This window comes from Anticarsia gemmatalis, chromosome 16 (assembly GCF_050436995.1).
Source record: "Anticarsia gemmatalis isolate Benzon Research Colony breed Stoneville strain chromosome 16, ilAntGemm2 primary, whole genome shotgun sequence".
In the NCBI taxonomy this organism is placed as follows: Eukaryota; Metazoa; Arthropoda; class Insecta; order Lepidoptera; family Erebidae; genus Anticarsia; species Anticarsia gemmatalis.
Genome location: NC_134760.1, coordinates 5,746,020 through 5,771,764, shown reverse-complemented (window position 1 = coordinate 5,771,764; position 25,745 = coordinate 5,746,020). Strand labels below are relative to the sequence as shown.

At 36.8% G+C, this 25,745-nt stretch overlaps 2 protein-coding genes across 20 annotated transcripts; one reads left to right on the top strand and one right to left on the bottom strand.

Annotated features, from left to right (window-relative positions):
* Positions 1 to 260: 260 nt before the first annotated feature.
* Positions 261 to 5,059, top strand: Arp5 (Actin-related protein 5). Its single transcript, XM_076124095.1, has 12 exons — positions 261 to 444; positions 531 to 696; positions 979 to 1,145; positions 1,489 to 1,680; positions 2,002 to 2,232; positions 2,508 to 2,629; positions 2,714 to 2,794; positions 2,965 to 3,126; positions 3,425 to 3,588; positions 3,954 to 4,094; positions 4,290 to 4,444; positions 4,727 to 5,059. The coding sequence occupies exons 1-12, from the start codon at positions 324 to 326 to the stop codon at positions 5,029 to 5,031; spliced, it is 2,007 nt and encodes a 668-aa protein (XP_075980210.1). The 5' UTR covers positions 261 to 323; the 3' UTR covers positions 5,032 to 5,059.
* Positions 5,060 to 5,764: 705 nt separating this feature from the next.
* On the bottom strand, positions 5,765 to 24,782 carry LOC142979538 (uncharacterized). Of its 19 annotated transcripts, none has more exons than XM_076124495.1 (23): positions 23,486 to 24,782; positions 22,057 to 22,228; positions 21,477 to 21,527; positions 20,951 to 21,158; positions 20,767 to 20,832; positions 20,396 to 20,488; positions 18,095 to 18,178; positions 17,207 to 17,351; positions 15,533 to 15,643; positions 15,262 to 15,372; positions 14,946 to 15,056; positions 14,703 to 14,813; positions 14,153 to 14,236; positions 13,401 to 13,484; positions 12,984 to 13,154; positions 12,677 to 12,847; positions 12,273 to 12,443; positions 11,553 to 11,622; positions 11,060 to 11,221; positions 10,634 to 10,762; positions 10,433 to 10,551; positions 10,271 to 10,354; positions 5,765 to 10,183 (listed from the first exon to the last, which is right to left on the bottom strand). In XM_076124495.1, exons 2-22 carry the CDS (start codon positions 22,089 to 22,091, stop codon positions 10,284 to 10,286), a joined length of 2,358 nt encoding a protein of 785 aa, XP_075980610.1. In that variant the 5' UTR covers positions 22,092 to 22,228; positions 23,486 to 24,782; the 3' UTR covers positions 5,765 to 10,183; positions 10,271 to 10,283. The 19 variants fall into 19 exon arrangements, with proteins under 19 accessions (XP_075980610.1, XP_075980611.1, XP_075980608.1 ...); XM_076124496.1 differs by having other exon boundaries at positions 23,660 to 24,782; XM_076124493.1 differs by having other exon boundaries at positions 24,108 to 24,782.
* Between the last annotated feature and the right edge of the window lie 963 nt (positions 24,783 to 25,745).

Below are 25,745 nucleotides of genomic sequence, written 5' to 3'. Positions count from 1 at the left end.
AGAAGTATATAAGTATGTTTATCAGTTATTTGGTTACCATAGTACAAGCTCTGCTTAGCTTGGAATCAAATGACCGTGTGTGAGTTGTCCAATGATATTTATTAATTACTATTTATTTATTTATATGAAACCGAATAACCTGATACTAATAAACCAGGTTTCCATATTTACGAGCAAAGTTAAAAAATAAAGCATACTAGTCTTTGCTTCTATAAGAACTTTGCCTTGTCTTTGGTTGATTACTGTCAGTGTCAAAAAGTTGTTTACCCGGGTGCTTTCTCGCTTGTTTGAATACTTTGTTTTTATAATAAAATCTATTAAAAATGGATATGGATATGGCAGAAAATGTTTTAGTGTTAAAAGATTACAAAACAGTTCCTGATATTGTTCACGAATATAGTCCAACGTTGAAGTTTGGACACATACCACTAGTGATAGATAATGGTTAGGAAATTTATTTATTTTCGTTTATTATAACAAAAAAATTAAAAAGGTGAAACTGTAGGTTATATAGTTCTTTTGTATTTAAGGTTCCTATCAGTGTAGAGTTGGGTGGTCAATATACGATGAGCCAAATTTGATTTTCAAGAACTTGATAGCAAGGCCCAGAAAGGATAGATGTAAGAAAGATGCTGAACCACCGGTCACACCGCCTATACAAATTGGAAATGATATTGTGAATATAGAGGCAGTCAGGTGAGTGTCATTATCTTAGAACTTTAGTAATATTGAGGCAGAATTGGTCACCAAAGTTTTGTGAAACTTATTTAATTTAAAGAGCTCTTTACATCAGAAGTACAACACTATCAAATGAGTCTCATTATTGTAAGAAACATACAAGGACCTTTGTTTTAATATTGCAACCAATAATATCTGTAAGTGTTATCTATAGGTATTCCCGACTTATTTTAAAGCAAACTGGTTTTACAGACAATGGTTAATAATGCTAATACAAATTAATAACGCATTGGTTTTCAGGTTCCAACTGAAGACTCAATTTGATAAGAATGTGGTAACACACTTTGAAGCACAGGAACAAGTATTTGATTATATATTCTCACATTTGGGGATAGACAGTGATGGCAGTGTGCCTCACCCTGTTGCTCTAACTGAGGCATTTGTTACACCCAATTATTGCAGACAATGTAAGTTTGTGTCACTTGCATATTTATAAGAGAGGGGCTTGGGGATATAAGCTTGAAATACTTGAATTTATGTTTCACTCATGATACCTAAGTAAGATGTAGAGTTTTTCATGTATTATGTGAAATATCTCAAGATAATTTTAAGTTTGGAGGAGAAATTAGTTGTGTTTGGGAAATACGATGTATGCATCTCTTCATTATATTACTATGATGAATAAATTAGATTTTATAGGTCATATTATTATTATGATCCTCAAGAAAACAAATTCCAAGAAGTAAGACTAGGGCTTTTGTTACAATACTTCAACTAAATAAATGATGTTAATTCTTATTTTGTTTTCAGTAATGTCAGAACTGCTATTTGAGGGCTATGGAGTCCCAGGAGTGAGTTATGGAGTTGATTCTCTGTTCAGCATGTACAAGAATGATATAGGAGATACCGCACTTATTGTCAACTGTGGCTATCACACTATACACATAATACCTGTCATCAGAGGACAGGTTATTGAGGAGCATGCCAGGAGAATAAATTTAGGTAAAAAAATTTAGGATACTTTTTATTAATTGTTTTTAGGAATAACTGCACCTGGTCCTTCTTTTTCCTTCTCTTTTCTGCTTATAGCTAATGAAACACCCCATATTTTCCTTTATGCGTATAACTATGCATAACTTAGTGAAGTGAACTTCAATTGATTGCTACTCTTAAAAAAATATAGCTTAGTCTTAGCGGCACTTGATTGTGTTTAAACCAACTGAGACCATCATTGCCTTCTCTGACTTCTGGTCTATTTCCATTAGGGTATTTAACATATTAATATAGAAGTTTTCTATTAATTTAATTCAATGTTTTTTTCAGGTGGTAGTGAAATGATATACTACCTACACAAACTACTACAACTGAAGTACCCAGTGCATGTGAATGCCATCACCATGTCTAGGGTGGAAGAAATCTTGCAGGAGCACTGTACCATAGCATTAGACTACCAGGAGGAGATTAGAAAATGGGCAAATCCTGATTACTATGAAGCTAATGTGATGAGAGTACAGTTGCCTTATGTGCAGGCTGCTAGTTCATCTGGATTGACAGGTATGTCATAGTAAGGTTTTGCTTTGTCCTGTATAAACATCAGGTTTATGGTATTTGCTTAGTTATAAGATTTTTTATAGTATTTCTGATTTTGATTGCAGAATAAAAGCTCTCATTTACTTTAACTTACCTTCCTTGGATTTGAAATAAAATTATTGATTACTGCATTTGAGATTCGAATTCGAAAGCTGGATGATTTTCTAGGTTTCTTTGTTTAATGTTGATGATATAATTTTTACCGCTTATAAATAACTCAGTACTTTAATAACCTGCAGCTGAACAACAAAAAGAGCGAAAAAAGGAAATGGCGCGTCGACTCTTAGAAATAAACGCAAGAAAACGTGAGGAAAGACTTGCGGAAGATGAAGAACAATTAAATCAACTTCTTGCAATAAAGGTAACAAACAGCAGTTCCCTATAAGTACACATCATGAATATACATTGAAATTCCTTTTCTAATTAAGACATATGTTTGTTACAGGATATGATAGAAGATGGGGACACAGATGAATTCAATGAAGCTATCAAAAGTTTCGACATTAAAACTTATGAGGATTTACAGGTATGACTTTTTATTGTAAGGAATAGCCCCTCTAGTAAAGCTACAAGTCGTGTCTTTGTGACTTTACGCGGATAGATTGCAATTTTATTATGCCTTTACCATTAGATTGCCATCGTTTCAATACTGACATGATTAAAGTACTATAATATGTGATTTTTTTCATGTTCTAGAGACAAATTACAAACGTCAACTTGCGTATAGAGAAAAACAAGCAACGTATAGCGGCGGCGGCAACAGCTGAAGAGACGTTAGAGACTCGGCCGACTGGCAGAATGAACCCGCCGACGGATCCCGAAGCTTTTCAAGCGTGGCTCACTGATACACGCACTAAGGTTTTTATACCTTTCTTTAATTATTTTAGTAACATAACATACTTTGAATATTTAACATTTTAAATTTGTTATAAGTTATTTGTACACTACATATAGAAATATGTGTTGTACACAAAATATGTGCTCCCACTTTCATAACACCTGTTATTCTGTGGGAATTGTAATTTATTTCTTTTTCAAATGAAGATCAGCCTTATTTTAAGTGACCAAATCATCTAAAAGTAAAAAGGTATAACTATGTCTTACAAAAGTGCAGACACCCAGTTTCAAATAATTCCGAATGTTTATTACTCTACAGTATCGTGATTTAGTGGCTCGTCGTGAGGCTCGGCGTGCTCGTCGTGCGGCCATGGTGAAGCGGAGAACTGCGGCCGCGGCTGAACGGATGCGAGTCATCTCTCGCCTTGCTGCTGCGGGAGATGACTTCGGTAATCAGGATTCGGATTGGGATGCATATAAAAGGTTTGTTAAATGAATCATAGTGCCGCGTCGTGCATTTACTTATTGTACATAGATAGTACCTATTTTTGAGCGTACTTACACGGATACCATGATCTGAATTTCTTTTCGCTTATGAGTGCAAGTATAGCGTTTGTCCGAGATACCAACCTGGCAGCATTGAATGATTTTGATGCCGAATTGAGAATATTAGGTCAATGATTTTACAAGTGTTACCGCAGCTTTCAAATGGAATACGTCACTGATAATTTTGTGAATTTACCTCATGTAGTATGCCTCATAAACTCTATATGACTTTATCTCCTTTTTTGATTTGCGGAGATTTTCCCTGACACGTCTTAACAACCAGTCTACGTTTATATTTTTAGCATAAGTCGAGAAGCGGATTCAGATTCAGAAGCAGACGGTGAACGCCTGATGGAATTAGAAGAAGCACTCCGCGAGTATGAACCTCCACCAGCAAACTCTAGCCAACACCATCAGTTGCATCTCGCTATTGAACCGTTTAGGTAGGTATATATTTAATTTCAATCAAGATATTTTTATCGGTAACACTTGATATGTAGAACCTTTCTTCTATCAGAATCTACTATAGATCCCCTAGTTGCTTATAGATGTCAAGCAATGGCCTAAAACTTGCAAGCAGCATTGATTCAGCTGGTCTTGTATAGTAAGTCATAATGTTGTTGTTTTTATATTTTCAGAGCCCCTGAGCTGATGTTCCAACCATCGATGATGGGTAACTTAGAAGCAGGCTTGGCGGAAACCATGGAATATGTGTTCAAACACTTCAGCCCTGAAGATCAGCTATTGTTAGCTAACAACGTGTTCCTTACTGGAGGATGCTCGCAATTCCCAGGTGAGTAGCAGTGAAACAAAAATCACTCAATTTTACTGTATGAAAATTTGCCTGCCATTCTCTCTATATTGGGAATTTACAAGGACAACGAATCCTTAAAGGCTTTTTTTGTTAGTGTGTCGTGTCGTAGACATACAATAGTCAGTACACTGCTATTTTGTTCTAGCTTTTTTTGCAACATGAAAAGGTACGAGTCGGTACGACTAGGCCAGGTATTATCAAGGACTCTCTATTTTCTTAACATTAGATAACGGACTATAATGATAAATTATTACATTCCAGGTTTGAAAGAACGGCTTGAAAGAGAACTTTTAGAAATGAGGCCATTTCAGTCCACGCACAAAGTGGTCATGGCAAGTAACCCAAGCCTGGATGCTTGGTACGGCGCAAGGGACTTTGCCGGCAGCAACGAATTCGAAAACTGGTGTATTTCCAAAGAGGAATATTACGAAATGGGTGGTGAATATTTAAAAGAACATTATGCAAGTAATAAGTATTACAAAAGTCCAGCTCCGATCGTTGATAATACTCTGGCGCCTTCGGTAGACGCTAACGTAGTGAAAGAAGAAATTGTCGTCGATTGCTAGTGTTTAAGGTATACCTAATAAAATTATATTAGTAAATTTTGGTGTTTCTATAATCGAAATAACCAAGTAGCTGTAAATTACGTATTTAACAGAGCATGTTCAAAGTAAGTATCCAGAAAGTAGTGTAAGTTGATATTATATTATGTAGGTAGGTGTATATAGATGTAGATTGAATTGTAAAGACAATTGTATAGAAAATATGAGTATTGATTCAATGACTGCCCATTATCGGCACGGCACGAAAGATCTCGACTGTGTCGATATATCGGGGCGTCCTAAGGCATACCCAAGAACGCCTCGATATCTCTTTGCTGTTCGGCGGCATTACTAAGCACATTTTGGCAATTTTATCAGTGTGTGTTTGCGCGTAAGTATGCCGAATGATCTTTGCCATGCCATACCGATAGTGTCAGTAAAACATGATCAAGATGGATACACGAATCGTTGATTCGTTCTTGTGGCACGAATATATAATTGCGTATACGTGCACACACGTGCGCGTACAATTATATACGAATTACAATTATATATATATACGTGTACAATTGACACACAACTATATGAATATGCCATGCCATACACTTATTCATTGTAGAGACACATTATCATACAATCGTGGATCAATAGAGCATTTAACTCATTACATTACCATATGGTAATAAACTTTCGACTTATATCTAAATTATATGTAAGGGCAAACTAAAATAAAAAGGGTTTAAAAAAACAAAATGAATAGCCACAAATATCATGGCACGTTTATTTTTTTCCACTACATGGCGACTTCTAAAAGAATCGTGACTTGTTATTTTGCATTCATATAGTTTCTTTTTTTTAATAGAGCTCTGCAAAATGAGCACTAAAGAATAATTTTACAATGTATATTTTCCATAAAATTAAAATATAAACTCTGTATTTATTTTGATCTCAATATAAATCACTATGAACTGAAAAAAATTAAAAGTTTTGTTAGTTCGCTAATTATAATATTGATTGATGAGACTATAATAAAGAGTACATTTAAAAAATCACATTAAAGCATATATATAATGCTGACTACATAAATGCTCTGACAGCCTCTCCCTACCGCTACGCTAGTACCTACTACGTCACCTTGCAGATTGCATACTCAAAGTATCAACAATAAACAATATGAAACTCCAGTTCTACTAAACAAACCAATATAATTATAATAATTAATTTATCACAATCATTTCAGACTACAAAAATAACTAAATAAATCACCTGTAAAGGAGGCTGTGAGAGCTATAATCACGTGCAATGTAAATGTAATACACCACAATTAACAAACCTAACTTATGTAAAATATAAACTAGCCTAAAAATTTTAACAATAAAAAGAAAAAACGGTTGTAGTTAAAATATTGGTCATCAAAACTCTGAAGAGCTATAACTAAATGACCGTAACTTGAATTTTTCATCATGCCATGATGTTTGCTTATTGAAATTTTTAATAAAAAATTGCACTCAAAGGGATGTAAATTACTCCAAAATTTGGTAAAGTGAGGCTTTTAGCCAAGTATTTTTTTAGCGTATAATTAGAAATAGTATAAAATCAGTGACTTAGAAATAGCTCTCAGTATATAAAAAAAGTTAAAATCCTTAGGCTGTACTCTCGTATGATTATAATGTAAGCAACGCAATATGTTGGCAAAGCGGAAGTTCACGTAAATCTAACGATACAATAGAACTAAATATTTATGTACCTTAGACATTATGATTACACAAGGCTCACTGTTATTTCATAAAACTACCACGATCAAGTTTAGTGTAACTGGTCGGCGGCGCGCGGCCCCCTAGACTAGTAGTCTGCCTCGACAAGGGGAGTATACGTTTTACATTCACGGGTAAGGATATGTACGATTTCTTTAACAAAACTCCAAATCACTTATAAAGAAACTGGTTGGTCCATCAACCACAACCTCTCAGATGTTAACAACAAAATAACAACAAACACAATCTAACATTTGCCAATATTTCTTTTTGTGAGTATTCTTTTTAACGTTGTGAATTCCTCAGTCTTTTCTACGGTTCAAAAATAAGTAGACAAAGAGAAAAACTCATACCACTTTTTGTGATTACGTAAATTCAAGGGTTCAATATTCACTTCTTAACATATAGTTTAACTAACATCGGTATGTAAAATAGTGAACAGTGAAGACACGCAAGTTGCACATCCAACGTATACTTAGCAGCTCTTAGAAATCAAGGTGCAACCTGCGCCCTCCACTGCCGTGTCGCGGGCCCTCGCTCCTTACGAAACATATCCAACGAGAATACAATACATTTCTCCTATTCAATATAAATATATGAATTATACTCTGTTTTAGGGATTGAGAAAGCAGAGTACATCTCGTAAGTGACGGGGACCGCATGTCCTCAGTTCTCCTATGCGCTCGGCGAGGGTGAACCAACGATAGTAAATGTTAAAATAATAAAGATAAAACAATTATAAAGACAGTGAACATAATATAATAATAACAAAAATATATTACTACTAATCCTAGAATTCAAATAGAAACAATCACCCGCGGCGAGTGATCGGAAACCTGAGGGACTACAATATATTTATATAATGTATATGTATTTATGTACCTAGTTCACTATGTTGGTGTTTCTATTTCCATTCATAATATCTATGGATAATAATAATTATATAAGGTAATCAGCATTGGAAACGACCTAAATACGTGTTGTCCTTACCAATGCTGTTACATACAAACTATTGATAACTATGGTTTTAAAAATTTCAATGGTGATCATTTTATAATGGTAGCTGAAAGATTTATACTACTTGTTAAACCCAAGTTCTAGTTTGTCTAAATAATACTGTTATCAATGGCTTGGTAAGAAACTTACTAAAACGTTTAAGAATTTAAGTATATAATATACGGAAAAGTTTAGATGTTACTCTTACAATTTGTGGGCAACTAAATGCATCCTCATATTAACTTTACTTTATCTTAACATACGGTGTACATATTTTATTTAAAATGATAATGAGATATTGGCCTATTTTTTTCGTGTTTCTTTCAAATACAGAACTATCAAAATATAAAAAAATATTGAGGACTATCAAACAACATTCATATGTATATATTATTATTATATGTATACTTATGTACATCTACAAGAAATTTTTGATCTTCATAGTACCAAAGTATAGTTCTGCGCTAAATCTAACATTAATTCCAATTATGTTCTCAGTTCGATATTTGTTATGACTGTAGAATGAAACACTTCTACGAATCATACACTCTTATTATAATTTTGAATGGTTTTCTCTTCGATATACTTGAATAAATAAACCCTACCAATATTTATTTACATTTGCTGAACCAGCACATGGACACACACATTGTGGAAATAAAATAATGTATGGAAATTAACAACACGGGAACTTGTCAAATAATGGCTACAAATGTCGGTATAACACTATTACAATATTATAAGAACTCTTACAATATTTTATTTCCAGTTCTACCCTGACCTGCAGACTTAACTAAACTTACACTACCACATCATTTACATAGAAATGGCACCAATCTATCTTTGATATCAATAATGGCAAACCATAAGGAACCCCCGCAGCGGACACTTTAGCTGCACTGCACAGTGCAAAAGAACTGTCTCAAGGTATTGGAAGACTACTGCACTATATCTATTCATAATCACTATTACTCGAAACAGTAAACAGTACTGGAAATAAACTTCTGTCTCTCGCCTAAATACTTCTGTTATATGTATAAGATACGGCGATATCCTAAATGGGTAAATAAATATGTACGATGTTTTATGAGTCTACCCTTAATATGAATACCTATTATATCTTGTCAGAATTTGAAAAAATAATGAAGTATTATCAATGGTGTTATGATTGATATTGCCTAATGTCGCTATCCGCTAGAAGGCACACAAAGTTTAGTAAGAAGCTTCACAAATTATGCTCTTTGTTTATGCAACGCCCACAAGACACAACACAACACTAACAAACAGCACGCGCTCGCTTATTACTGCGAGCCCACGCTGGAATCACTAGAACCACTAGAATCTAGATCCACTAGAAACACTAGAACGTACTTAGGGCGATCTTCACACACATTGAACACTGAACATAATTTTATTCTGAACGTAATACGTTTAAAAAATATTGCCAATTTTATGTTGCAACAGGCACTTCTCTGGATTTCTCCAATAAACATCATATTAAAAGTTATTAATTTTGTGAAGCTTTCAATATTGCCTCTCAGGACTCTGCTAGTTTATGGAATTATTATTTGTACTTCTTATTTACTATTATTATTAGTTTTATATGAACCTGACTTTTATTTTCTTATGGATAATATGAGGAGTATCAACTAGAGTCCTTTATATTTCTCAGCGATCAAAATACTTTACCTCTCACCGGTAACAGTTCTATATAAAATTACTGAACTTCCATATACACTGACACGTTCTAAGTTAAAGCATCGCAATAAGATATTGTTACATTTCACTACGACTAATGAAGGATGGGTATGACGATGACAAGCGAATGACGAACATTAAAATTTAGAATTTTAAAGTTGGAGATTTACCATTTACGATTCCAAAATTTATCACTAAGCAAATTAGAATATGAGATCAAAAATTTTAGGCCTACAATCTATCATGATGAGACTTTTAAGTATTGATTTATGAACGCCACCACGGAAATTAATATAATCATGTGATGGTATAGATAAATCACAGTTGTAGGTATAAATCACAATGCATATTATCATAGGCGGTACCGCTACATGACTACTTCACTACATCCTCGTCTCTATTGTGATGTCCACCTGGTGTCATCGAGGGATTCCACAAGCGTAACGAAACCAACTCGATAGTTGCACTCTCTGCCACATCCAACCGCTCGGGCACTCGGTACGGTCCAGCGCTGCCTGTCACGGCCGACGAAATCAACAGTGGATAAATAAATAACTCGACGTAAAGTAAACAAATAAAACGCATGAGTCCATGCTGACGATCCTAGCTGTAGAGCTGCACGGCTCCTCTCTGCCGTTTGTTGTATAATCATGAATCATAGCTGCTCTTTGTTGATGGCTGCCAAACATTTAATATTGCACTCTGGCTGCTCGCTAGTCAACCAAGAGCTGGAACAAACGACCCCAGTTGTAGCTACATGGTTTTGTATTCAAACTATAAGATAAATACTAATAAGTAATAAAATTAAGAGTTACCTATTTTTGGCGATCAGTCTGCAAGGTGCAACTGACCAGACATCTGGGGTTGGGGCGTAGGGGTATGTGAGGGAGGGGGCGACGCTATAACAAAACGTTTCACATTAGTACTTTCCAAAGTTCAAGATGTGAATAATCACTTGAATTGATGATTCTACTTACAAATAGACGCGATAGACTGTGGCGACATCGCTGACATTTTGCTTGTGTCTTGCATGGACACCTGTGTCCCTTGGGATGTCATGTAGCGATTTACCATTGGTACGAAGCTGGAATAAAAACTTTTAGATATAATCCAATATTTCTAGTTAGTTGTAGTTAGTAGTGTAGTTATGTGGTCGTGTAATTGTATGGTATTGTTACCTTAAGTCACATACGCCAGGGGAGTCGAAGTTGCCGTTATTCGAGTTGTTGGTGTTGGTGGCGATCGATGTTCCCATGCTGTTAGCCGACACGTTGCTGTGGTTCTCGCGGTGGACACGGTTGTGGTGTCTACATAAACACAATGCCAATTAGTTTTATCTAGTGTAATGACTGGACTTTTGAACACAATTGTGGTGTGTCATTCCTATCCATTGAATAAGAACTTCATAGATTTTTTGTTTTTTGCAGCATTTTTAGTTTACATTTAACCAATGACCAGTCGTCGATCCATATTTATGCTCATGCTATATGTTGGTACATAAATTACATTTATGATTTGCTTGCTTGTAACAATACAATTTTTAGCAATTTTCTTCCAGAATGTTGAGGCGAAATTATTTTATAAATATGTAAATGTTGCAGTACCTTATTAAGTAGCTGTCCCTGACGAAGGATCGTCCGCACACGCTGCACTCGTAGCAAGAGCCGGACGAGTGCGTGCGGATGTGCAGCGCGAACTGCGACTTGGATGTGAACGTCATCGAGCACCGGTCGCAGTTCAACGGCTTGTCCGCCACGTGAGACCATCTGAACATTTAGTATTTGTTTTATTAACTTATTCCCTGTAAAGCAATAATTAATATCGCCTTGGTGAAAAAGTTTCTTCGACTAGGGTGGAAATGCCTCCAAAAGACAGCACTGAGAGTTTCTTTATATACGTGCTTCTGTTTTGGCTGTAGTTTGCTGGCGGCTAGTTCGATATTTTATCTTTTTCTTGTTCTTATGATAATCAAAAATTCCGAAAAATCCGTAAAAAAAAAATCAAAAAAGCCGATTCTAATAATTTGTGATAAACTCCGGAAAAACAACCCGTTGTATAAGGTTAAGTTACGAAAAAAGTTTTAAAGTTATGTCTTACCTGTGAGCTGTTACATAGCTCTTCACAGCAAATCTTTTCTGACAAATATCACAAGCATATGGGCGTTCACCTGAAATACCACACGTTATGTTTTAAATACGGCTTTATACAAAAGAGACATAAAATAGCAATGATGTGAATAAGTATTTAAAATCAACTAATGAAAAGCGAGAAAGGCAAATGATGTTAGAAAGACGGCAAGATGCAATTAGAGAGTGATGCAGTCTGAAATTAATGAATGTAAGCCAAGAAATTATAATAAATAATACGATACTGGAACTCAAGTGATGATGTAGCGGATGAGAAAATAAATCTAGTTTGGTTGTCGGTGCCACATCATTAAGTTCAGAATGACAATGGTTCTACCTGTATAGCAATTTGCCGTCTTCTTAACTACTGTCTCCCAGTGACATTATCCACTACACTTGAGTTAGGCTTAGCCGAAAAACAGATTCTAAGTTCAAACTAATACTGAGTATTTGTTTTTTGAGTCTTAGGTGCAGAAGAAAAAATGCTTATGATTTCTTGCGCGCCGTGCCTATAAATCTGTCATCATTTCGAAATGTTAGATGATGTGAAAATGGCAAATATTTTGAGAAACCATAGAAAATGTTTTCCGTCTATTCGAAACCCAAGTTCCTAGAGTGCATCACATATTCGTCGTAGTTATTACAATAGGGGTTGTTATAATGTAGGGTACGCGAGTGCATGATGTCATACCGGTATGAATTCGCTTGTGAATGTTGAGCGTGGATTTCTGCGTGAAGCGTTTGTAACAGACATCGCACTCGAACGGCCTTTCACCGGTGTGCGTGCGCATGTGAATCTCCAGGTACGGCTTGCAAGTGAACGCCGCCGGGCACTCCATACATTGATACGGCCGCCCTTGCACTGACACAGTTACACCCCCGCATTACATTAGTTTAAATTCATTCATATTATACATCTACACATATCTGTATACTCACGACTACCTTAATTAGTTCGTTATGTGGCACCGACAACTTCCAAGTCAAAAGTACAAAACATATTAAGAATACAATGAGACAGTATTAGCCAATGATCATGAACGACTGAATAAAACAAAACGATTGAGAAGCGTGCTCAGAGCGTTGTCGACTGACCTGTGTGCGTTCTTTTGTGTATATTGAGTGTAGATTTTTGCGCGAATCTCTTGAGGCATACGTCACACTGGTAGGGCCGCTCGCCGGTGTGCGTGCGGTTGTGGATCTCGAGGTACTGCTTGCACGTGAAGGCGGCGGGGCACTGCAGGCACTGGAACGGCCGGCCCTGCACTGTGGAGGACACGAGGGTTAGCGTGGAGCCGCGGCCCGCCTCCCCGCGTGCACGCACTAGTAGCCCACATACGTGACATTCGTCCATACGTCCCTAGCGCCCGGCGGCCTCGCGCCTCGCCGGCCACTCACGTACCTGAATGGGTCCGCTTGTGAATGTTGAGACTGGATTTCTGCGTGAAGCGCTTCAGGCAGATGTCGCACTGATACGGCCGCTCGCCGGTGTGGGTGCGCGTGTGTATCTCCAGGTATTGCTTGCAGGTGAAGGCGGCGGGGCACGACAGGCACTGGAACGGTCTGCCCTGGACTGGTGCCCAACACATATATTATAGCGGCGGCGAGACCGCAAGGACGCTAGACGCCCTCGCTCTACGGAGATCGCGGTGCGGACCGGTCGCCGCTCGCCGCTTACTCCGCTCCAAATCTTTCGCTACGATTACAGGTAAAGTCGCGAGGCGTACGTATACTAGGGAGAGATTCGGAGGAGAGGCGGAGTGCGAGTGGAGAGGCGCGGGGCGGGCGGACGGCCAGTCCGGCCCGCGGTGTCACCCACCTGTGTGCGTCCGCTTATGTATATTGAGGCTGGACTTCTGCGTGAAGCGCTTGAGACACGCGTCGCACTGATAGGGCCGCTCGCCTGTATGCGTGCGCATGTGAATGTCCAGGTAGGGGCGGCGGCCGAACGCCGCCGGGCATTGCCCGCACGCGAAAGGTCGCCCTTGCACTGCGCCCAGTGCACACACAAAAGCGAGTAACGCACGTCGCCGACGCTAGGCCACGGAGCCTTGGCCGCCCGCCCCGCCGATCTCGACCGCATGCCGTCGCTCGCGGCGACCGTTTCGCCCCAATTTTGTAAACCCAAATTTTGATGGCACCTTCAAAGTGCCGAGGCGCCAATAGTGCGTCATTGCGGCGATTGCATTACCGCTTTTGTGAATGAATTAATATCCATGAAGAAATGATAAAATGATAAATGCTAAAACACCGAGTCGTATGCGGAATGAGAGGGGTAAGAGGACGAATGACCGGCGGATTGTATTAATATTATGATAGGCGGGAAATTATCAGTGAATGCAGAAGTACGTAAAGCGCGCATTTGAATGAGTTAAAGAAGTCGAGATGTTAGTCGAAAGCAACGAGATGGAAGCTATCGTAAACAGGGACAGTAAAACAACGGGTTAGGCGGGCAACGGAAAAATAGGAACGAAGCGTGACGCTAATGAAATGACTGCATGACGAGTCGTAAGTTAACGCTAATCGTACCGAAAGGAATACTGCGGATTAAAATATATGTGGGCTACTAACCCGTATGTATTTTTTCGTGCAAATTGAGCGCGCACTTCTGCGTGAAGGACTTGAGGCAGACGGTGCACTGGAACGGCCGCTCCCCTGCGCCGACCAACACACGGACACGGGGGGACAGAGAAACAAAACAAAACCACGATGGACAAATAATTCTACTGGTCTAGCAACCGTATACTGATCACTGCCCACTGAGCACTACCATGAGGGAATTTGAACGACGTTATTTGTCCATCAGACATTCTCTCTCCTATAACTTAACGGAAATCATCACAACGTACACATGCTTTACTTTACTGTTTGTGAATAGTTTTTGAGCGTGTGTAACCTAATTGTATGTACGTTTTAGTAAAAAAACTGACTGAAACGAGAAAACATGTCACTACCAAACCGCTTAACTATATGCAAGATAAATAAAATTAAGTAATTAGGTCAGGGAGCCCTTAAAACTATTCACAAAACATAGGTGTCAAAGCCACATTGTAAGTATAAAAAACTATGCATTGTGGCTTAGAGACCGTAACCAAAATAAAGGAAATATCAAGGGACCCACCGGTGTGTATACGTTTATGAGTGCCAAGGCTGGACTTCTGAGTGAACCGCTTGTCACAGATGTCGCATTGATAGGGGCGCACTTTGTTGATCAGCGATTGGATGTGCTCCTCTAGAAATACCAACAAAATTCAGCTAAAACAAGAGTCCAGCTCGCGCACTGCTAAGTTACTGCCTAGTAACGTGAGCTAACGAAATTAACAAATTCATTGTCTACTTAAGGATTTTAGGGGAAAATGCCTACCAGTGTGTATTTTCCCATGTCGTCCCAGGCTGGACTTCTGAGTGAAGCGCATAAAACAGATGTGGCACTGGTACGGCCGCACTTTCTCTAACAGGGCTCGTCTGTGCTCCTCTATAATTTATACGAGTTCGATATAGCATCTCAGCACCCTCTCAAACAATATGTATTTCATTATTACCTAATATGTTAAGTTAAGAAACCATTCACACACATTCAGGGGGAGGTAGGCTATCTCTATAACAGAATACACGTTAGTACCGTTCTGCCTCAAGGATAACGACACGCACAAGTAGGCAGGAGGTAGATAGAGACCCACCGGTATGTATTTTTCCGTGCCGGCCCAAACTTGATTTCTGGGTGAATCTCACAAAGCAGATGCCGCATTGGTAGGGCCGTTCCTTGGCCAGCAGCGCGCGTTTGTGTTCCTCTGAACGAAACCATCGTATGAGTCAAGTTACTGCTTACATTGAACTTTGATCGTACTAAGAACTAAATGGCTTGAGGAGCCCGGTCAGAAAGAGAAGAGTTTGATCTGATATCGATAGAGTCGGCACGGTGCGGTGCTAGAGATGACGTCATCAACCCACCCGTGTGAATTTTCTTGTGTCGGTTGAGGCTGGAGCTCTGCGTGAACCGCATCTGACAGAGTTCACACTTGTAGGGCCGGTCCTTCACCATCAACGCGCGCATGTGCTCATCTAGAACCCAGGCCACATTCCAACAACACACGCTCTCACAACTTTGGTCTACACCACCATTACAAGAACACACAATCGATTTGTCCTAAACGTTTAGCCGCCAGTCTGACGATATAGCACTTAGGGATATATCGTCAGCTATCCATTGTGAGTTCTTTACCTCCCCCTGTTTACCTCACATCAACGAAGCCTTCCTCACGCCCTGATCTTTGCGAAACGACTTTACTATTATTGGCACAACTCAAAAACTATTCACATGTCGTATGTAAGCATATGTATTGTCAACTATTACAGCGAATTGTGTGTCGCACCAGTGTCCTACTAGCTAGTGTAGGTAGTCCATACGATTGAATACGATACGTATAATGGATGGCATAAAAAATATTGTATATAAGTGTTTGAATAAAGTCGTAAAAAGCTCCGTCCAGAGGCCGCGTGCTTACTTATATGTAAGTATAATTAAGCACTATGAAAATAAAAACTAAAATAATAATATAGTACCTCATCACAGCAATGAGTAAAAAAGAAGAAAAGACAACATTATTATCTACGTTATAAGGGTATCATGGAAAACATCAATTTGCGGGATACATTTTTTCTCTTCTTTTACAACTTAAATGAAACAGAAATCTACTCACTACATAAAATAATAACGTCAGAAAATAGAACGTGTGCATACAAATAATAAATACTACCCGCTTAAAATGTGATACATAAATAATATATTAAATATAAATATAGCACATCTATATATAGCACAGAATACAATAATAAATTATAGGTATGGATATAGATATAAAGACAATACATATAAAATACAAAATAGCTCATTTATCAGGGCGTCAAAATAGGATATAAGCAACAATTAATAACAGGTAGCCAATTGATTTAATTTAAAATAATGAAATCAAAATAAATTTTGACATTTTGGTTTCGCGGAAACAGGAGGAGGTCAACTTGATTATTAAAATTGCAAGAATCCAATTTCACTTGTAATTAGGTATTAATTAAACAATCCCCTCATGGTACATTCTTAAAATATGGGAATTGATTTTCTGTTCAAGTTCAGTGTGGATCAAATGTAACTTCCATATATTGTCCTAATGCCTCCATCCTAATTTTGTTGTTTCAACATCCCTAAGAGATGGTTACAATTGAATTAATAAGGGGATTAACTAAAATTAAAATCCGAACACAATCTTTGATTAGTCAGCTAAAAAATATGGAAATTACATTAATTGAATTCGACATCAATGATGTAATTATCTATCGGCTCAAAATAATCAACGGTTATCAAATAAATCAATATTTTTCAAGCGAACGATTACTGTAACATTTAACATTACACAGATACGATCAAAAATATTTTGATGCGAGCTTACAGGCCGTTTACACAGAACATTCAATGTTTGAAAAATATTATTTATGTAGGCCGACGAAAAACAGAAAAACTGTGTAGATACTAAATATTAATGTTAGTACATTTATCTGTTTTTTGAATGCCTATAACAACACCGAGATACTTGGATGTGCATCGAGTTAGTGTGTATGTATAGAACTGACCTGTGTGGACACGTTTGTGCGTGTTCAGACTGGACTTCTGAGTGAACCGTTTGAGGCAGAGATCACATTGAAAGGGGCGCTCGCCCGTGTGAGTACGCATGTGTACTTCCAGGTAAGGCTTGCGGCAAAAAGCTGCGTCGCAAACCTAGTCCAACAAACGTCTTGGTTCAATACATACTTACTAATAGAAGTTCTTCTCCTGATCAGCAGAAGGCTCGAAATTTCGAAATCAAGTCTAAATATTAGAAGAATAAGAACAGACAAACACTTAACCGTCTTATAATACTATCTGGTGAAGTAGTGCCTAACTAACTTTTTTTTGTTTCAGTTTACCACCAAGTCTGAGGCAGTATTGTGCTTACTTAGTGGTATACATTTTATATCTTTTTTATACAGCTCTCGCAATAAGATTGATTTTGTACCGCAGGTAATTTTACGACCGTACAAACAACGTGCTGTCATCCAGACCTGCTTATGGTGCGTCACCAAAATAAATGTTTTGTGTGGGAAACGACCCCACGATTTCCTGCCATAGAGATAGCAAGAAGCTAGACTGTACTAATTAACAAGCTTACTTATTTCGTATGCAGGTATTATTTCGTATGCATGTATTATAACATTTGTCTTTAAAATGAATTGACCGTTACAGGTTGTATTGTAATCACATTTATGCTTTGATTTTGTTGCTTTTTCTTCCGCTTGCTGCACTACTTGCGATATATGCTTTAAACTTTATAAATAGCTTACAAATTCTTCTGCCTATTCAAATTAATGTTGAATTAATGAGAAAAGATAAAAAACAGCTTAACTTGAACAAATGCTTTTTTACCTTATACCCGATAGCTAAAGCTAACATAGCTACGATTATTATAATAACATTGTACTTACAGTACACTGGAAGGGTTTGTTTCCTGAATGAAGCTTCATGTGGACGTAGTAAGAAGAAGCGGACGATAGGACTTTGCCACATACCTAGAAAAACAAATAAGGTAACGGTTTTTTATGATCTACGTTATTTCTATAAACAGCTTGGTTTTGTCACCAAGATTTTCTCGTGGGAACGATGTAGATTTTATTACTTAAAAATACATGTGTCTGCTGTAGATTGTTTCCTTACACCTCTTAATGTGGCCTAATGTGTACAAAAAACATTGAATCCGCAACCGTTCTCCTATGACCGGTTCGCCATTGGACTGTTCGTCGACAGGATGATTCATTTATTTCCTTTTCCCCAACAGAGTCTTTCACCTATGGACATTGCGTCGACAGAAACTTTCATCTATGTCAATTTCGACGACAGGTCTTTCCAGCTACAGAATATTCCACCGACACGACGATAAACCTATTACTCTGGTAACTACAGACCTTTTCATCTAAGGAGAATTGGCTGTCAATTTTAAGACAAGCGATAAAACAAAAATATACATATCTAACAGCTACAGCTTACTGTATCTTTACTAAGAGAACAGGGTTGGTTACTTGCCTTAGAGAAGTCAAACTTTGCTTACAACATAAAGAACTTAATTCTCAAAATGAGTTAGTCTTACCTATAAAAAAGCATTAACTACTCATTTATGTAGTTTTGATTACTTACATCCTATTCGATTCCATGAAAATAAAACAACAAAATTATCTTATACGTAAGTATTGTAGTGATAATTTTATTGCATGTGCATAGATACTACAGTTGCATCCTTTACTTACTATGTATTGCACCGGAAATGATCTATGTAAATATTGCGTTACAATTCATTTATTTTACATACTACGAACATATTTATAGGTAGCAAATTTTAATTTATTTGTGAGTAGGTGCTTGCACATAACGAATAATTGTAAATAAAAGTGGGTAGTTTCATATTATCAATAACATTTTTTTTACTTGTTTCTGGGTGTAGTGCATCTTCGTCTTAACAATTATTTGATGCTTTTAAAATGAGTAAATGTGAAATAGTGAAATCTAAACGTGGTAAAGACATTTTAATCCATGAAGGTAACTCCTATCACTTAAACAATAGGCGTGATATGAAGTTTTACTGGCGATGTACGCGAAATCATTCGGCTCGGTGCAACGTGTTTGTAACGACTCTGCTCACGGCAGATAAAACTCATGTTTTTATGTCACAAAATCATAAACATGCACATTTGCCTGATCCTGATAAACAACTGGAATTAAAACTGAAGGTAAATTTAAAAGAAAAGGCCAACATCTCGATGGACACACCTGCCCAAATCATTCAGCGGTGCATCCAAGTTCTACCCAGTACTTCTTCTCCATATATGCCTAATAAGGATGCGATGCGGAAGATGATACAACGAGAACGAAGTAAAAAATTACCAAGTATTCCAAAACATATTCGGCAGATTGAGATTCCCGAAGAATTAAGTAGTAGTAGTTTTTGTATTTGGTAATTTACATTTTCTTTGCCTACGAAAGCTAATTTTAGATTTCTAACATCATCGTCACCTTAAAGTCACGCCTTCATTTTTCATTTTTGGACCTTAAAGCCTCTATGATAGTTCCGAGTTGTATTTGTGAACATTAGTGTTCTACTTAAGCTAAAAGGCTCTTAATAATGACTTCTCTAAGGCAAGTAAACAACCCTGTTCTCTTAGTAAAGATACAGTAAGCTGTAGCTGTTAGATATGTATATTTTTGTTTTATCGCTTGTCTTAAAATTGACAGCCTATTCTCCTTAGATGAAAAGGTCTGTAGTTACCAGAGTAATAGGTTTATCGTCGTGTCGGTGGAATATTCTGTAGCTGGAAAGACCTGTCGTCGAAATTGACATAGATGAAAGTTTCTGTCGACGCAATGTCCATAGGTGAAAGACTCTGTTGGGGAAAAGGAAATAAATGAATCATCTTGTCGACGAACAGTCCAATGGCGAACCGGTCATAGGAGAACGGTTGCGGATTCAAAAACATTTAATGCTAATTCGAAAGTTATGTACGTTTTCAAAACAAAACAATACTGTCACCATTAAGTAAAGAGTTCCGTTATCGGTCCCTTCAACATAATGTGCAATTCAAATAAATCGTTTCGGAAAAATAAAAAACATACGGATGGTAATTATGTTTTTTAAATTCGGATAAAAATAAAAGTTGACTTTGAACTCCAACTGGCTCCATAAACCTTTAAAAACCACCGAACATGCATGTTAAACATATTAGTCTGTTACGTCTCACCTTGCAGGCTTGAGGCTTGGAACGAGGTGCCGACTGCCCCCCGTTCGACACTTCCATTTTAGTTTGAACTGATCCCATGTCCACTCCCATACCCTGTTAAAATATTCGTATTTATTTAAGTAATTATTAATAATCCGATCCATTGACCGTGATAGGTGCTAGTGCTCTATCTATCTATACGGAAACGCTGCTTCTTCGCACCTACGATATACGACCATTGCTTATAGACTTATAGGTTATAGCAAACCAAAACCAATCGTGTTATTTCCTTTTCGTCGGTAGAATTCGTCGTTTTATTAATATTAGTATACATCAAATCAATGGTTTTCTAAACTGTATGTTCTGTAGTCAATCATTTTTTTCATTCTCACCTGGGAACATTGACGACCATCCATGTCCATTTCGACACCTTCGTCTTCCATTCCCTTGAAGCTTAGCTGCAAAAATATCACATTTTGTAGTCCTGTTGCTTATTTTTGGTGTCTGTATTCTGAATTAGCTATGTCAGACTTTTAAAATTTTAAAGTATGTTAGTGCAAGTATGATGTAGCATACCTCATCATCTTGTTGCATTTCTTGTTGTTGGTGTTGTTCCATGAGATCCTGTTGATGTTGTACTTGCTGTTGTACTATGAGGCTGTCTTTTGAATCCTCCTGATGTGTCTGGTGGTGTTGATTCATGTTGATGATGCTTGCATGATTGGAATCTGATCGGCCTATTGTGGGGGGACCAGAGTGAACGTGCGGATGAGATGTGTAAAAACTGCAATGTAAACACATTCACATTTAATTTGCTGTTTCTTTATGCCAAAAAGTAAAAGAATTCAGTCCAATTTATTATTGTAATTTCAGATGCACCATTAATGCATGCACTTCAAGTTTTAAAGATAAATGTTTTCAAATTCATGTTTCAAAAATAAATCTTCGTTCTGTCTTTAATTGATTGTACCAGTTTTATTTGTTACCGCAGGTTTTGATTAGTCTGTTTACTATCGCTATGCATAGGAGGATCAATTTATTTTCTCAGTAGTGGTACAAAATTAGAGTTGGAATATTGATCTTCCATTTGGATTGTACTTACTCGGTGTTGCGGGGTAGAAGTGGATGAGGGCTGCATGGGCCTTGAAAGTGGCTTGAAAAAGAAGAGGCCCATTGTCAGCAAATAATTCGAAAATATACTATTTTCTAATATTTAATAAATTGATTTACAAACACGATTTTTAATGTTGAACTTAAGTATTCAAAATTTGGACGCTATTCATAGAAACTCGTATTAGCGAGGGGTCTCAACAACACAATACAATTCAATGGGGTGGACGTTCGTTAACATTTAACAATTCATGTACAATAGCCAAACACAAAAAAAAGTTCGACTTGCAAATTCCTCTTTGTACATGATTTCCCCACCTTTAGTTACCTGAAGGAACTGTTATAAAACAGGCGTTAGCTGCGCCATTCGTGTTAACAACTTTAAGCTAACAACATCCCGTGGCGACGAACACATTCAACAGGTTTCGTGATTACTTTTGCGATCATTGAGAGGTAATCATATTTTCGTAGCCGTCAGCTAGCTTCTAGGATCCAGAATTGATCAGTGATCCTCTCTTCAACCCTTGGCAGCATGCTACTAGTACTAACTACTGAAGTGCTAAGTGGCTTACCTCATGGGTTCAGCCTTGATCTGCTGTTCGAACATGGATATAGTGGCGAGTAGGTCGCCAGGGGGTGGCACGGGGACCCCCACGCCCCGTGCCACACCCCCGACGCCTACGCCCCAGTGTGCCGGGAAACTAATGGTGACCTCTTTGCTCCCCCATTTTCAACTTCTGCCACCTGGAAACAACTTTATTTGAATACACTCATTCTGTTTGTGCAAATGGTTCTTCTGCACACCTTGCTAACTCGAACGGGTCTTGAAACAAAGTTTCTGTTGTTTCCGATACTGATCACTATTTTGTTGGGGAAACTAACAGGCACAAACGGAGAGTTCCATAAATAAAAGAATTTTTCTTTAAAGGCACAAGGAAGACTTCTGCTATTCAGGCTTTAGTAAAATTCTCCCAGAGACTATGTTTATGACAGGCTTCTATTTCAGGTGATATATTCTGTAAGCCATCATTTCAATCTTAGATATATATTTTTACTCTTTTAATAAAAAAAAATCGTAAGTCGATATGTATGTATATTATTATTAGTCGTGTGTATGTCAATTACAATACGCTGTACTGCGTAATGTCGTTCAATTAATAAGCTGTAATAGTAATAAGCTGTAAATGTAGTGTAATATTTTCACAATTTTACATGATATAATTGGTTAAATGGTTAATATTTCTAAAAAGATAGATAGAGTTAATATTTTCAATTGAATAGACTTGGCATTAAACAGTGTAAGCTTTAACAAATTATTAGACCAAAATGCTTATATGTAATTAACTGGAATTAAAGTAAAACAATAGTTAAAATAATGAATGATGAGGGTATAAATACAACTACTTGACTGACAAGTTAAAAAGTAATTGTTAATAGGACATAAATCATAAAGCACTTGCATCAAATCAGTCATGCGTAAGGGCGTAAGTTAACGCACTTTTTTACCCTCTACAAGCAAGTAGTTACATGGATGACTTGTTTTATAAAATAAAAAGCATAAATATGCGTGTAATACATATAATTTAAACAAAACAAAATTACAAAACCAGGAGATTACATGATTAACACAAATAAAATAATTGAAAAAAAAAAGAAAATTCAAGATGGTGCACAGTAAACTACAACGAAAGTGCAATAAAAATGACAATTAAAGAACATTAATGTAACAAAATTACACATTGGGTAGGAAATAAGCATTTATAGTGATACGAAAATAACAACAATGTTAAATTACAGATAAATCAAAACAACGACAATAAAGATTAGACATTACATTATTAACAGTTGTATTACACATAGGTAGCTGTTTTATTTATATTGTTAGGCCGTTGACTGAGCACTGTAGATAGGTGCATAAAAAGCCGGAGATATAATTATATGCGAACGTAATAGATAGATATACTATGTATCTATACGAATAATATAATAGCATACACTCACACCACTGCGCTTATCTTTAGCATATTTGTGTAGCATAAGTAGATAGATATAAACTTGTTCTATATCTAGTGTTAACTGAGTAGGCACTCGGTTGATATATGAAAGTGTAAACAAGATTCAAAACAATGAAAATAACTAAAATCTCTGACAAAATATTAAATGGCGGAAGCTCACCGACCGACTGTCTCCACCCAGCCTCCCCCCCGGCCATCAATAAAATGGCCAATTCGTTATTGAATTTTGTCCCCAACTTTCAAGCCGAGGCTGCGCGACGCCGGTTGTCACACGACAAGTAATTTAGTAACCAATACAAGTCTAATGTAAACAAAACGGGTTTATATTACTTTATTCAACGTTTTGGTGAAAGTTATGTCATATTAGCCCGAGCTAAATCTACAGAAAATGCATTGTGATATTTGCCTTTAGTTACTATCGGTTAACATAAACATAGTTTACTAACGAAAGACTTGCAGCTATTGGAAATACAACAACCTTTCATAATGTATGGAGGGAATGAGATACAAATTTATTATTATTCCTTTTTTATGCAAAATGTTAGGTTTCATCGCGCTTATGTTATTATATCGGTATATATGTATAGCAAAAGTTATATTCTACTCACATAAGTAAAGAAACACCTAAATATAGTAGTGTATACAGAATCACATAAATTATATCACTAATTACACAATTTCGTTAAGATTGGCCATTCGAATTATGTTTTTCTTAGACACCGACATAAAATGGCTGCTACCTCATTGTTCTGCGCGTTCGTTCGTGCGCATAGAAGCCGTGAACGCTTGGGGACGACTTCTCCGCCAATTAAAATTATGGCGCGAAATTTAAGGCGTCGTTAACTACAATTTAATGTTTTATTTATGATAATTATTAGCTATAGATGTCAATTGCTATACGTAACAATTGAATAGCAAAAAATATATGTAGTTATGGTAACAACGATGAAAACAGGAACATAAACAAGAATATTACATTCACATTCATCTAAATTATTATCGTCGTCGCGCGCATGAGAAAATAGTATTCGGTGTTTATGACGATAGCCTTCCAGATGTTGATTTAATTGGTTTTCCGAATTTGTATAAATATGGCATGTCGAACAATAATACTTCTTATATTTCTTAACCGGCAAATTTTTGCTTTTTCGAGATTCCTCCATTATTGGGTTACGTAAATAACTATAACTATGATGTAAACTGTTGATGTTCCGTTTAACTGTACCTGAATAACTTTAATCAGTCTAGTTAAACTAGTTGGTAGATACGTCAGTCGAGTTCGAGCAGGCAATATACAGTGCTAAATAATAAAATATGAGAAACGGTACTCAGAATAAAGCGTCGGATGTGGGTAGGGGTAACATAAATAATTAAACTAGGTACAATAATTTATTTCATGGCGCAGAATGCCGCTGGATTCACTTTTTACCACGTGATCTGAAACAAATAATTATTATACACGGCTTAACGGATATTATTATCGAATTAAATCGAAAAGCTTAAATATTTGGAAGAAACTGCCTGCTCGGGAATAAGTGAAGTATTAGTTACACAATTTGAAACCTTAAATAAATGATGGAATTACATTCTAGGAATTACTGCAAAATAAAATAATACTTTGCTATTTTTACCCGATTGCACAGCACATTACATCTCCTGTTTTTTTTAATAAAATATTTTATAAGGAGAATATTGCCTTCAAAGCAATGCGAACATACTGTTGAATGTACTTACATAAAGGTATAAGTTAATTATAGTAAAGCGTTAACGGTTTATTATTATTCTTCATGTCACTGCCAAGCACAGCTGCTGCTGTGCTAACCAGTTCGAGGTTTTGAAACGCTAAATTGAACCTTATTGACATATTAATGGAGTTTATCCGTATGTAGACAGCAACAATAAAACAATTAAGTGTTTTGTCCCCCTTACCTGCATAAGTATGCTCATAGTATTGAATGTATTATAATGATATTGGTATCAACTTAAAATATTGCTCAATTGTTTCAAGTTTTTATTTTAGCCCGCTCGCATATTCCAAAGCTATTTATTGTTATGTATTTTTATGTGAAAAAATTAAAGTTTATCTTATTTTTTTTATTCGGTCTAGTTATTCCGTTGAATAAAGTGTCCTATAAAAAATATCATTGCTAGAGGGGTAATATTTTTCGTTTTTAAATAATGGGTCTTGAATATATTTGTATAGCTTTTGAAGTAAGAAAACGTTGGCATATAAAGAGCTACACGCA